Below are 13,241 nucleotides of genomic sequence, written 5' to 3'. Positions count from 1 at the left end.
AATATAAATTCATCTTCTACCATTGTAGGAGGTTTTTATTACACACAATTAACAGCATATGCCACAGATAAGCCAAAGATCTTTGACCATGAGCACAGAAAATATTTGGACACCAATGTGCTGCTATGGAGCTAAAAATGTCTCTTAACTCCTTTGTCCACTATCCAAGGGCAAGACTTGTGCATTTCCTCTCAGAGAGCCACGGAACATGCACAGCTGGAAGGGACCCACAGAGATCACTGATCCAGCCTGTTCTTGCAAAGACACCCCAACAATCCCACCCTGGGCATCCCTGGAGGTGTCCAAGCTCTCCTGGAGCTCTGGCAGCCTCGGGGCTGTGCCCATTCCCTGGGGAGCCTGGACCCAGCACCCTCTGGGGGAAGAACCTTTCCTGATCTCCAGCCTGACCCTGCCCTGCACAGCAGAGGAGGTTTCACCTTCCTCAGCACTGTCAGCTCCTTCCTGATTGCTCCAGTTCACCAGCCAGGAGAACTCTCCACCCCCTGGAAACACTTTCAAAAACCAGTTCCTTTTTAGCTGAGGCCTCCTCCTGCACCTCGAGGGACCTGTGGCACAAGCCACAGAGCACAGGAAACCCCCAGCTGGCCTCAGCCACCAAACTAAACAAAACCAAGGCAAAAGAATCGAAATGGTTTGTTGTTCTGTCAAAAATGTGGCCACCTGGCCCAAATTCAGTAAAGACTTCAAAAAACTGAGGTTACCCAGGGGTGGGAGAGCCCTGCCTGCCTTTGGGAAGCCCTTCCCATATTTTTGTGGTCAAGAACCCAATGAAATGATCCCTCTTTCTCCCCTACAGACCAAATAACTGGGAGGAAGAGAGAGACTCTCCACAGGACATGGGTGAGCCTGGATATTCTCACCCCCCCAGGCTAGAGCAGGAGCACCCAAGGAGTGGCAGGAACTCACTTGCTGGTTGGCCATTGTGTGGTACCACCAGAATAGCCTTGTAGTGATGTAGTAAGCCACCACCACGTCCACAGTGTAGTGGTCATGAGCAAGGAGGATGCAGAACATCCCCACCATGCTGAGAGCCCAGCAGAGCCAGTGGTACCACCAGAGTCGCCGTGGGGAATCTGCAAAGAAGCACAAGCAGGGGTTACTCCCAAGTGGAAGCTTATCAGGACAACTGCAGTGATTAGCAGAGGTCATGGACTGCAATCCTGGCTGACACAGAGATGCCTGGGCTCAGATTAACAGCAGGAATGCTGAGATCACAAAATAAGTATCACTCTCTTAAAGGTGGAACTTTAAAATTGTACTCAGGGGTCATGAGATCCTTGGAAATGAGAAAGGTTATGAAATCTTTTGAGAAAGATATCATATATTCTGGCCAGTCAAATCAACCTGCTTGTGTTTAGATTGTATTTGGGGAAGGAATTGTTCCCTGGCAGGGTGGGCAGGCCCTGGTTCAGATTCCCAGAGCAGCTGGGGCTGCCCCTGCATCCCTGGCAGTGCCCAAGGCCAGGCTGGACAGGGCTGGGAGCAGCCTGGATAGGGGAAGGTGCCCCTGCCATAGAGGGGGTGGGATGAGATGGCTTTTAGGTCCCTCCCAACCCAAACCCTTACAATCCCTCTAGTGTGAAGAATTTTCCCCCAATACCCAGCATGAGGCTGTTATGGAACACACAGATATTTCAACTGGAACTGGGCTGATGAGCACAACAGAAACCCCTCAGTGAGGAAGGCAGCACACCAGGGGAGGGCAGCAGGGCACTCACACTCTTTGATGAACAGGTAGGTGAGGGTGAGGATGACGGTGTGGCCGCTGTACAGGTAATCCCCACACATGTTGTGGGAGCCCGTGATGGACAAGCCTCCGCCAGCAATCAACTTCATTATCCTTCTCAGGTGAGATTCCCAGTCTCCAAAGAGCTGGTGGGACAGCAAAACACAAAAGCACAGTAAAATATCACAGCTCAAAGCAATGGTTTTAAGCAGCAATTTGGCCTTTCAGTTCTCTATTGTATTTGCAGGGTGCCCATGGCAGGGAGGAATGATGAATCTGACTCCATGTTCTCAGAAGGTTAATTTATTACTTTATAATATTATATTATATTAAAGAATGCTATATTATATTAAAGAATACTATACTATACTATACTAAAGAATACAAGAAGAAGGATACCTACTAAATGCTCAAAAGCTAATAATGAAAACTCGTGACTCTCTCCAGAGTCCCAACACAGCTTGGCCCCAACTGGCCAAAGAGTGAAAACAACTCCCAGCAGAATCCAATGAAACAATCTCCAAACACATTCCACATGTGAGCACAACACAGGAGAAGCAAATGAGATAAGAATTGTTTTCCTTTTCTCTGAGGCTTCTCAGCTTCCCAGGAGAAAAATCCTGGGCAAATGGATTTTATCAGAGAATGTGAATGCCACAGTTCTGCTCCCCTTCTGCTTGGATCCACAAGATCAATCAGCAGATAAATAAATCCTCAGCTTTTCCCAAAAGCTGGCAGCACATTTCTAGCAGGAAAAAGACTGGGAATGAGACATGAGTGTTTTGATGCTTTGCACCTCTTGTAGCTGGTGCTCAGGTGAGATTTTCCTTCTGTTCAAGAGGCAGCACACTCTAAAATAAACAAGGTTTAATTTAGTTCATGTTGTTGGTAACAGCACAGGCCCTGCTGGTGATCATCCAACAGAAACCAGGAGGAACTGCCCAGACTGAACAGCCAAAGCCAGGATCTGATGAACAGAGGAGCATCTCAGTCCAAACCCCAAGGCCTTGGAAAATCCTGCTAGATCATTTCCTTCTGCTTCCCACTCCAAGAGAAACATCTGTGCTGTCTGTCAGAGCACAGGGCCACACTTGTGCTTTGAATCCAAACAGGGATCTCCCTCCACACCCAGATTTGCTCTGACCCACCCCAGCCATGACACTGGCTCATGGAATATTCCTGGAAAAACTTCAGTTTGCCCAAGGAAAGCCAAATCCAAGCAAACCAAGTCCTTCCCAGAGGACACTCTGCTCCCCCTCCCGAGTGACCGAGGGCAGCTGGCACTGCCCAACACTTTTGCTGCTCTTAACCAAGGCCAAATATTAAACAAATTCACAAAAACTGTAAGCCATGGGCCAACCAGGATGTGTGGAGAAGCTCTGGGACCTATCAGGAAGCAGGGACTAATGGATCAATGCACACCTGTGCTGCATCCTCACCTAATTTTATGGTGTTTGCAAATCCAAGGACACCACTGAACTGTCAGAAGGAAACACACACACACACACACACACCCCCAGGCTGGCCATTATGTTTTTATTTTAAAGCTTGGCCTTGCTTTAAGAAGTGGAAATTAATAATTTCTGACAGACTGGAACATGTTCTTTGCAGGAATTAAACATTTCCTGCTAACAGTTGCTCACAAACACTAAACTGCTCCCCAAAGCCCACTTTTCACAATCACACAGAACTCAATAAGGTGTTGAGAGGTTATTCTTTTCCCACCAGGACATTTAGGGCTTTCAAGAAAACTCCTTAATCTTATCAGGGCCCTCAGTTTGTCTCTACTTGAGTAATGAGAAGGATTTGCCAAGGCCATAAATTCCCCAAATTCCCCAAACAGGCAGATTTATTCACTTCAGCCCATAAATACCTGTGTTCTCTCTTTTTAAATTTCCGAGCAGCAGGCTGTTCAAGCACAGGGCTGAATCCTTTCCTACTCATTTCTCTTTCCAAAATCCCTCAAAAAACACAAAGTTCTGCCTTGGCAAACACTGGCTGGACTTCCCTGAGGAACCAAAGCTTTATTTGGATGTGCCAATCCTCACCAAAACAACGCCAGCACATGAATCAAGTCCAATCAGGATTTTACAACCTGTACCTCAGCACGTGGATCAAGTCCAATCAGGCTTTTATTACCTGTACCTCAGTGATTTTTACAACTTCCAGCTGACTTATGGCTGTGCTTGTGCCCTTTCTCCTGCTTCAGCTGTGTCACAGCACAGCCAGCCCCAGGAACTGCAGCAAGGACCAGGATTCCAGCAATGCTGGAGTGACCAGGGGTGGATGCAACACCACCAGCTCTGTCCCATCTCCACCCTGAGCATTGAATCACCCTCCCAGAGTGACCACAAGGGTCAACACCTCTGTCCCAGTAGCCTGGTTTCAGCCACAGCTTTCACAATTTATCCCTGGGAGTCAGGGCTGGACTGGGGAGGAGGTGAGAAGTCCTTGTGCTAACAGAATTGCAAAAATATGTGCAGGAGACAGCCTTAGGAAAGTTTCTCTGGGCCATTTTCAACCACAAATCCTATTTAGATTTGACACACTGAGGTGTGTATTCATTTAGAAATCAGTGACTCACACATGGCAAAGGTTGCACACCTTCAGCAGCTTCAGTGGGGACAGGAACATGCTGATCATGCAAATTAGCTGAAAATGCCACAGAATTTGGGTAGCTCAGTGCTTTGAAAAGGCTGAGAATCCCTGCACCTCCACTGAGAGGGCAGCCAGTGACCTGCAGAAGGGTGTCCCTGTCACACCAAACCAGCACTCTCAAATTAAAATTATAGAATGGTTTGGGCTGGTTTGGGCTTGAAGTTCACCCATTCCACCCCTGCCATGTCAGGGACACCTTCCACCATCCCAGGCTGCTCTGGGCCCCAATGTCCAGCCTGGCCTTGGGCACTGCCAGGGATCCAGGGGCAGCCCCAGCTGCTCTGGGCACCCTGTGCCAGGGCCTGCCCACCCTGCCAGGGAACAATTCCTCATTCCCAATGTCCCATCCAGCCCTGCCCTCTGTCAATCTGAACCCATTCCCTGTGTCCTGTCCCTCCAGTTCCTGTTGCAGGGTCCCTCTCCAGCTCCCCTGTGTCCCTTCAGGCCCTGGCAGGAGCTGTGAGGTCTCCCCACACCCTTCCCTTCTCCAGGCTGAGCATTCCCAGCTCTCCCAGCCTGGCTCCAGACCCCTCAGCATCTCCATGACCTCCTCTGGACCTGCTCCAACAATTCCATGTCCTCCTTATGTTGGAGACACCAGAACTGTGCACAGAATTCCAGGTGGGCTCTCACCTGAGCAGGGCAGGGGGGCAGAATCCCCTCCCTCAGAAACACTTTTTTGACAAAGCAGTTTTGGGAAGAGCAGGATGAAGGGGAAACAGGCAGATGAGGGCAGGCAGGAGGAATTTACCTTTGGAGAGCACTTGAAATGCATTCCAGGTACTGGGAGTGTAGTCACATACATGGTAATACACCGGTACAGGTATAGTGTGCCAACGATACAGAAAAATCTTCTGCTAATTATAGACCTGGCAGGGAGAAAAAACAGGCACAAATAAGGAGGCAAACAAAATCCACAAAGGGAAATAAAACAAAGCAGCAGCTGGTTCCTCCTGATGCTTTGGAAACTCGTGACACTATCAGCTTACACCTGGGAATGCTGAACTACCCCACAAATATTCCCACGCCTTCCAGGCCAGGAACACAGCAGCAACACAGCTCACACTGCCTTTGAAGGTGAATACAGGAAATCTAAGGATTAGGATGCAAAAGCCTGTGCAGACTGGCTGCTGAAGACATTAAAGGGGATTTCATGCCCCACACCCCTCCATTACTGTGGCCAGTCACTGATTTCCTATCTGAGGCAGGGGATAAAGTTACAGGATTTTCATTGTGGGATGAAAAGGAGTAAGTTTATTTCAGCTGACACACAATTCAGTGATTACAAAGGGTCTCCTGTATAACCCAGAGGAGTGAGAGAACACATCTTCCTGAGCAGCATTATAAAGGAAGCAGTTCACATCAGCAAGGAAAGCTCCCAAATAAAAATGCAGAACTGGCCTGGCTGCAGGACAGGGTGTTTGCAGGGAAGCCACTCAGCAGCCACAGCTGCAGAGACATTTATTAGTGAGGGCTGATGCTCACAGAGAGGGCAGATGCACATCTGGGGTACTGTGAGGTGCTTCTGCAAAACCAGCATGAGCACCTGGGGGTAAAGGATGGATGGGCTCAGGAGGGACAGCCAGCCCCACAACCTAAAAACACCTCCAAGAAAGACAATTAAACCTCTCCTGGCACATCCACCAGGACAGGAGCAGCCTCTGGAGAGATCCTAAGGAGAGATCACTGCCAGGGTTACAGAAATCAGGGGTAAATCCAATTACAGCAATCGCCCTTCATGTGCCACTGGCTACAGACCCTGTGGGTTTGGGTCATTTTAAATCACTGCTCTTTGCACTCATGGCCATTTCAAGCTGCAGGTTCTGGCATTCATAGAATCCAAGAACAGAGTGGATTGGAAGAAACCTTCAAGATCATCTCATTCCACTGTCCCCAAGTGCTCCAAGCCCCAGTGTCCAGCCTGGCCTTGGGCACTGCCAGGGATCCAGGGGCAGCCCCAGCTGCTCTGGGCACCCTGTGCCAGGGCCTGCCCACCCTGCCAGGGAACAATTCCTCATTCCCAATATCCCATCCAGCCCTGCCCTCTGGCACTGGGAAGCCATTCCCTGGGTCCTGTCCCTCCAAGCCCTTCAAAAGAGTCTCTCTCCTTCCTTCTTGGAGGTTCCCTTCAGGCACTGGAATTCAGTCGTTGCTATTTTGCTCACTTAAAAAAAATAATATTCCTATCAAGCTGAGCTCTTTCAAAAATCAAAATTGGCCAGCTTTTACATTTTTCAGTGCTTTTGGCACGGTTATTAAACTGGAGTGCTCCACTCTTGGAGGGGTATGAGTTTGCAGTGCCAGATCAGTAACACCTTGAGTGCCTTGATTTATCAGGAAAAATTCAACTCTTGCAGGCTAAACACATTTTGCACTGGAGTACTCTCTGCTGTAACACACTATTCCAGACTTTTTTCTTCCCTCTCCTGGTGTAAACATGTGAGTTAAGAATGATAATTATTAATCTTGTTCCACAAACTGAAATTTAAGTGTGGAGGGCACCACTCCAGTAGAGCAGGGGTTCTCCTCTGCAGAATTTTTCCTCTCATATCTCACCCCTGTGGCTTTTAGAACCAGACACGAACCTGTTTTTTTTCTTTTTAACATTAAGGCAAACAGGGAGTTGGGGATTAAAGGCTGAGCAACACCATATTCTGAGAGACCAAAGAAGCATTTTTCCAAGCACTGAATTTCTTTTTTTAATCAAAACTACCACTTGATTTTGCTGGATTTGGCATATTTTAACTTGGGAAAATCTGAGAGAGCTCTGCACTGTAATAGAAAGTAAAAATAAATGTAAAACCCCTCCTATTTCCCTTTCTGCCAGGAGGATTTGTGTGAATGTGAGACTCAGAGCCAGCCAGCAAGTCCAACCTCCACATGTATTCCTGGCCCAGAGAGCTCCAGCCCAGCTCTGCAGACCTCAGCAGGGAGCAGGCTGCTCCTTCAGCCCCATGAGCCAAACACAATCCTGGCATTGTGCTTCTCCCACAGCATCTGGGAATGCTTCCCAGGGAAGTTCATCTGCCTCAGCAGCTTCCTTGAGCTCCCTGTGGAAACTCCAGAGTGCCCAGCCAGACCTGCTCCTGCCTTCTGGAGAGACACCAGCCCAATCCCATGCCATGGACAGCATTAGAATCATGGAATCACAGAACGTTTGCCTTGGAAAGGACCTTAAAGCCCATCCAGTGCCACCCCTGCCATGGGGGCAGGGACACCTTCCACCGTCCCAGGCTGCTCCAAGCCCCAGTGTCCAACTTGGCCCTGGGCACCTCCAGGGATGAGGAAGCAGAAGTGAGGAAGGCCCATCTGGCCCAATGCCCTCCCTTTATTCCTGAATTAAGTTTCAAAGGGAGGGGATAACCCCACCACAAAAGGGATTCAGCTTTTCTGCAGCACTGAGTCACCACCCCTTTGGTGTGCACCATCCAAAACCACAAGAACAAGGTTCTCCAGATGAAGCCACCTCACTGGGCTCCTGTTCCTGCCAGCACCTCCTGCTCTTCCCTTTCTCCTGCTCTTCCCTTTCTCCTGCTCAGCCACAGCTCGGGACCTTGATCCCTCTGCTCATGGATAGAAAAGAGGGATTTTGGTCCTTGAAACATTCCATGATCAGTGCATAGACTGACCAAGCTCTGGGACTCCCTGGCATTTTCCCCTAACACCAGAAAAGGCCCTTCCAAAGGGGACTTGCCATGGCAGAGGGTTGGAATGGGATGACATTTAGGGTCTCCTCCAGCCCCAAACATTCTGTGATTCCATAACAAAAATAAAAACAGACACCCCAAGGCAAATGGGGACACAGTATGGGGGAACCTTCACAGTGATGTGTATGAACCTTCACATACATCACTGCCAGTGACACCAATGTATGTATGTTACATCAACTCAACCCACATCTCACTGCTTCAACATCTCCAAGGATTCTGCTGTTCCTCACCTACAGGCTCTGCTCAGCTCCACCACAGGGTGTTTGATCCCTGGGATGGCCCTATTAACCCCACACCTCCTTCTTGGGGGCAATCCCACACTCACCCCCTCTGGCTGTTTCCCTTTGGTTTAAAATCATGGAATATCCTGAGCTGCAAGGGACCCACAAGGATCATTGATCCAGCTCCAGCCCCTGCACAGATACCCCAATAATCCCACTCCATACATCCTTGGGAGCATTGCACAAACCCTCCTGGAGCTCTGGCAGCCTCGGGGCTGTGCTTATTCCCTGGGCAGCCTGGGCAGTGCCCAGCACCCTCTGGGGGAGAACCTTGCCCTGAATTCCAACCCAAACCTCCCCTGGCACAGCTCCAGCCATTCCCTTGGATCCTGGTTCACAGCTGCCCTCACAAAAGCATGAATTGTGTTCTCTCTGAACAAACAGTGAGTTCAGAACATCATTTCATCCAATCCATGGCTTTTCACCCATGGAAAAGGTTTGAGTTAACCACTCAGAAAAACACGAGCAGGGGCGTTGCTCAGCTTCTCAGGGAACATTTGGACCTCTGCCTTCTGCACAAGCAGCTCACACTGCATGCTACTTCACCTTTGAAAACTGAGATTAGAAGATCACAAGAAGCTTCATTTTGTTTGGGTGCAAACCAGCATATGCCCTCCAAAAGCTGTCAGAAGCACTCAAGTTTTGAAAAGGTTTTACTTACTTGTATTTTAAGAGCAGCCACTGAACAAACCACAGTCCTACAAGGATCATGCCGTTGATTTCACAAATAGAAAAAGCCCATTGCACCCGATCAAAGCGATCAAAAAATGCATCTGGGAGGGGAGGCTGCACCTCCTTGGGAGGCACTCGTTCATGAACCACCGAGATAGTCACCGTGGTGAAGACAAAACAAAAAAGTGCATAAATAAAAGCCAGGAAAGTCTTGCCCCACTCCATGGGATACTGCGAGCGCTCCGGCTCGGGCATGGGGATCTTGATCATCTCCTTCTTGAACCCGTTGGGGACGCCCCCATTGAGCTTGAGCGCGGCGCCGAAGCCGTTCTGGCGCGCGGCATCGCCGGCGCGCACGTGCCCGTTGGCGTGGCCGTTCTTGTGAGCCTCCATGTGGTGAGCCATCTTCAGCCCCTCGATCATGTTCAACAGCCGCTGCCCGCTGTCGGAAGACACCCGGGACAGAGGGGATTTCTTGAAATCCTCCTCCGTCAGGTTGATGAGGTCCCGCCCGGTGAAGTTCTTCAGGGGCTCACAGTACTCCGGCATGGCATTGTCCGTCAGCCAGCCGGTCACCTCCTCGGGTGACCACAGCACCACTTCTTTCATCTCGCCAGGGACGGTGGCACATGGGCTTTTTAAAGTGGGCAGCAGTCACTGCGGCTCCAGCGTGGTGGGAAGCTCCTCCTTGGCTTCATCTTGTTGTCCCTGGAATGGGTTTGGCCAGAGGCAGAGCCTGTCCCTACCCAGCCGACACCGGCGTGCGGCCAGCGTAGGAAATGCTCTACTTCATCTTCGTGTTGGCATTCTTCTTCCTGGGAAGGGGGAGAGAAACACAGAACCAGGCATTAGCACGACATTCAGCGTCAAAATTCCTGCACAAAACCAGCTGTGCTTGGGTTGGGACGGACAACAGACTCTGGAGACTTGAGCTCCAGCCTTTTACACACAGCACCGTCCTTCCCGAGCTCACCATTGGTTTCTTAAAACAACACCACCTTGAACACCACTTGGCAGCTGTGGGAAGCTTCCCTACTGCTCTGTGTTTGTTACATTTTCCATTTCAATGCTCTAGTCCATGAGCAACACCCAAACTCCTCTAACAATCACCATACTCATGGATTTAAGGAGCTACAGAGCAAACATTTGGTATTATTTGTGGTAGAAACCTCTTCTACCCCTTACAGACTGGTACCTTAATGGAATGTGTAGCACCAGTGATTGAATGCAAAGTCTGTTTTTCATTCTGCAAGGCAAAAATCATAAAATCACAAAATCCCAGACTGGTTTGGGTTGGAAGGGACCTTAAAGTTCATCCCATTCCATGGGCAGGGACACCTTCCACTAGACCAGCTTGCTCCAAGCCCCAAGCCAACCCACCCTAAAACTCCTCCAGGTGCCACATATACTCATCAACACTAAAAAATTGATGTAGGTAAGGAAGGATCTACTCTCTGGGTCAAAAGAGCAGCAGGAAAATCAATAATCAAGCAGATTAGCCTGAAAATAAACTGAAGCATTTAGGTTTGTAAGTATTTAGTAGCTCTGTGAGGTAAATTTGACTGTTACCAGGGTATACTGCTCCAATTCAAAGAAATGTTGTCTACCAGATTAAAAAAAAGGAACCAGGAGAAATTTTTTATTGTTGTTTTTTTTTAAAAGAGGAACTAGGTAAGAAACTTCTATACCTAATGAATTGCAGAAATAGCTTAGAAAAGCTGATTGCTTCAAGTACAAAAGTTACAAGCACACACAAGTTACTTGCTTGGAATCTCCTCCTAAATTTTTGAGACACAAGCAGCAAACAAAGTAATGATGGCAGTAACCACCAGCAAATCCTCAGGTGTGAGGTGTTTATTCAAGCAAAAACCAAAACTGCTCCTCCCCAGAGCAAGGAGAGGAAAGCAGTGGAAGCCCCACCATCCCACAGACCACGTGCTCTGCTGCAGCTCATAAACATGAAGTGAGAAGGTAACAGCACAGGGAAAAAAACCACTTCATATTTTCAAAAGTCAAATCAAGCCTTTATCAGCTGAAAGAATATTTTTAGCCTCTTACAGGCTCCCAAGTGTTTGTGTTTCATCAAAGGGAGCAAAGTTGTGACTGAGGAAAACCAAAATAATTTACCCTACTGGCACGATTTGAGCTGAAGTGGCTCAAAACAGATACAGTGCTTTACTCCTATGTAAACATGACCACACTGCACACCAATTCATTTTCTGACCTGTTACCTCTAAACTCAGCAAGAAACACAAGGTGCAGTTTTTAATTTGTTTTTCCATGGCAGGAACTGTGATGGTAGATAAAAGAAAAAGCCTTGGATGGAAGGATTGGCAGTACTTTGGACAGGCCACCTGTCACTTCTGGACACCAGGAATGTGCAGACATTTAAATCCACAGAGCAAGGGATGAAGATGACTCTTCCACTTTGTGCAAATCTGTGTTGTTTTAGAGCAGAAGTGAGGATACAGCTCTATTTGCTTCCTTTTCTTTCAATGCTGAGGAAGGCTTTCAAGCCACAGATTGCTTCATTATTCACGTTGTGTTTAGCAAATCAGTATTTAGTTACAGAGCTCTGAACATGGAAAAAGGATAGCTTGAATTATGCATGGTAACCCACATTAGAAGCTCCTACAAGGCCAGGACTGAGCAGCAGCTCAGCTCCACCTGCCCATCTCCATGTGCTCATTTCAAATCCCAGCTCTGGCAGCACAAATTCCCAACAGACAATCCTAACAGGCTTCTTGTTGCTTCCCAGGATGGTGCCTCACAATGTATAAAGCCAAAGTTATTTATTTTTAATGCTGGTTCCCCAGCTGAGCTCTGGGCCTGCAGCAGCCATCCAGCCTGGCTTTGGGGTTGTCTGAGCACTCTGTGGGCACACAAGGTGGGCCACTATTAACTAAACCTTTTCAGTTTGCAACACTGGAGTGCCTAAATCCCAGTTTCCCAAATCCCTGAACCTGACAGAGCAGCCTCCTGCCCACCCTGACAACATTTAAAGACACAGTTCAGGAGCCTACAGACAACCTTCAAACCACATCTCCATTGCTAAGAAAGGTCTAGATTGGACACTAGGAAAAACTTCTCCATGGAAAAAGTTGTCCAGCCCTGGAATAGGTTGCCCAGGGCAGTGGCAGAGTCATCATCCCTGCCTGGAGGGATTTAAAACATTTGTAGATGTGGCACTTGGGGACAGGGGTTAGTGGTGGCCTTGGGAGTGCTTGGGGGAATGGTTGGACTTGATGAGCTTAGAGGGCTTTTCCAACCTAAACCATTCCATGAAAGCTTCCAGCAGGTTCTAAGATGAGCTCCAGATGGAAAAATCTGTTGCCAGCTGCAAATAGGACTTGGATACTGGCACAAGAGTCCCAAAATGCTGGTGTGACCCCAGGATACCTGGCCTGGCAGCCTGACAAAAACCAACAGAAGTGTGCCTTGCAGTAAAACTGCAGGTTTGGGCAATATTGCTGGAAACTACCATCAGTTCCAAAATGTGCTCTCACACCACCAGTGGAAATCACTATCAAGCACCTTTTGTAAAAGCAGAGTAAATGATACAGGAGGAAAGGTAATCCTCTGCCAAGGACACAGGCCATGGAGATGAGTTGTTTTCACTGAAAGTTAAAATGAGGAAAACCAACTAAAAATTTTAACTCCACTTCTTATTCAAGACTGTTTTCACAGCCTGTCTAATGGGGGAGGAAAAGGCAAAAAAGCTTCTTTACTCACACCTTCCAGCTTGTCACATTAAAAATTCCTCACTCCCTATGGTGCATCCATGAAAGCCTGATGGGGTGTGGTTTGCAGGAACTATGGGTGACTCACAGCTCTCCCTGAGCCCTTCCCTTCCACAAAAGGTCTTCTCCTCTCCTGAAGACAGAAGGTGGGGAGCAGTGTCAGCTGCAGCCAGGCCACATGCCCAGGCTCAGCGTGGTCCCAAGAGGATGAGGCACACACAAACCTCCCCAGCTCTGCCACAGGTTCTTTAGCCCAGGTAAATAAAAATTCCCTCCATCTGCAGCACAGCTGCCTCATTAAGGAGCCTGAACCCGACAAGGAATTATAAATAACAATGTGATTATCATAACAATACCAACTGCACCGTGATAGTGATGCTGTGGAAAACCAGTACCTCAAAATACCCACACAAGAGTGAGCAGGATGAAACAA

At 48.4% G+C, this 13,241-nt stretch overlaps 1 protein-coding gene across 3 annotated transcripts in view; it reads right to left on the bottom strand.

Moving 5' to 3' along the window:
• The window catches only part of SGMS1 (sphingomyelin synthase 1), a 94,394-nt gene that overhangs the window by 5,678 nt on the left and 75,475 nt on the right, over nucleotides 1–13,241 (bottom strand). For all 3 annotated transcript variants that reach the window (XM_066554374.1, XM_066554375.1, XM_066554376.1), the window contains 4 exons: nucleotides 9,058–9,883; nucleotides 5,157–5,274; nucleotides 1,740–1,893; nucleotides 928–1,094 (listed from right to left, as the gene is read on the bottom strand). In XM_066554374.1, the coding sequence (XP_066410471.1) occupies nucleotides 928–1,094; nucleotides 1,740–1,893; nucleotides 5,157–5,274; nucleotides 9,058–9,677 (1,059 nt within the window). In that variant the 5' untranslated portion in view covers nucleotides 9,678–9,883. The remainder of the gene's footprint in view (nucleotides 1–927; nucleotides 1,095–1,739; nucleotides 1,894–5,156; nucleotides 5,275–9,057; nucleotides 9,884–13,241) is intronic.

The sequence above is a fragment of the Molothrus aeneus genome, chromosome 8 (assembly GCF_037042795.1).
Source record: "Molothrus aeneus isolate 106 chromosome 8, BPBGC_Maene_1.0, whole genome shotgun sequence".
NCBI classification, from domain to species: domain Eukaryota; kingdom Metazoa; phylum Chordata; class Aves; order Passeriformes; family Icteridae; genus Molothrus; species Molothrus aeneus.
Note: the sequence above shows the minus strand (reverse complement) of the source record. Positions and strands in the feature narration are given on the sequence as shown.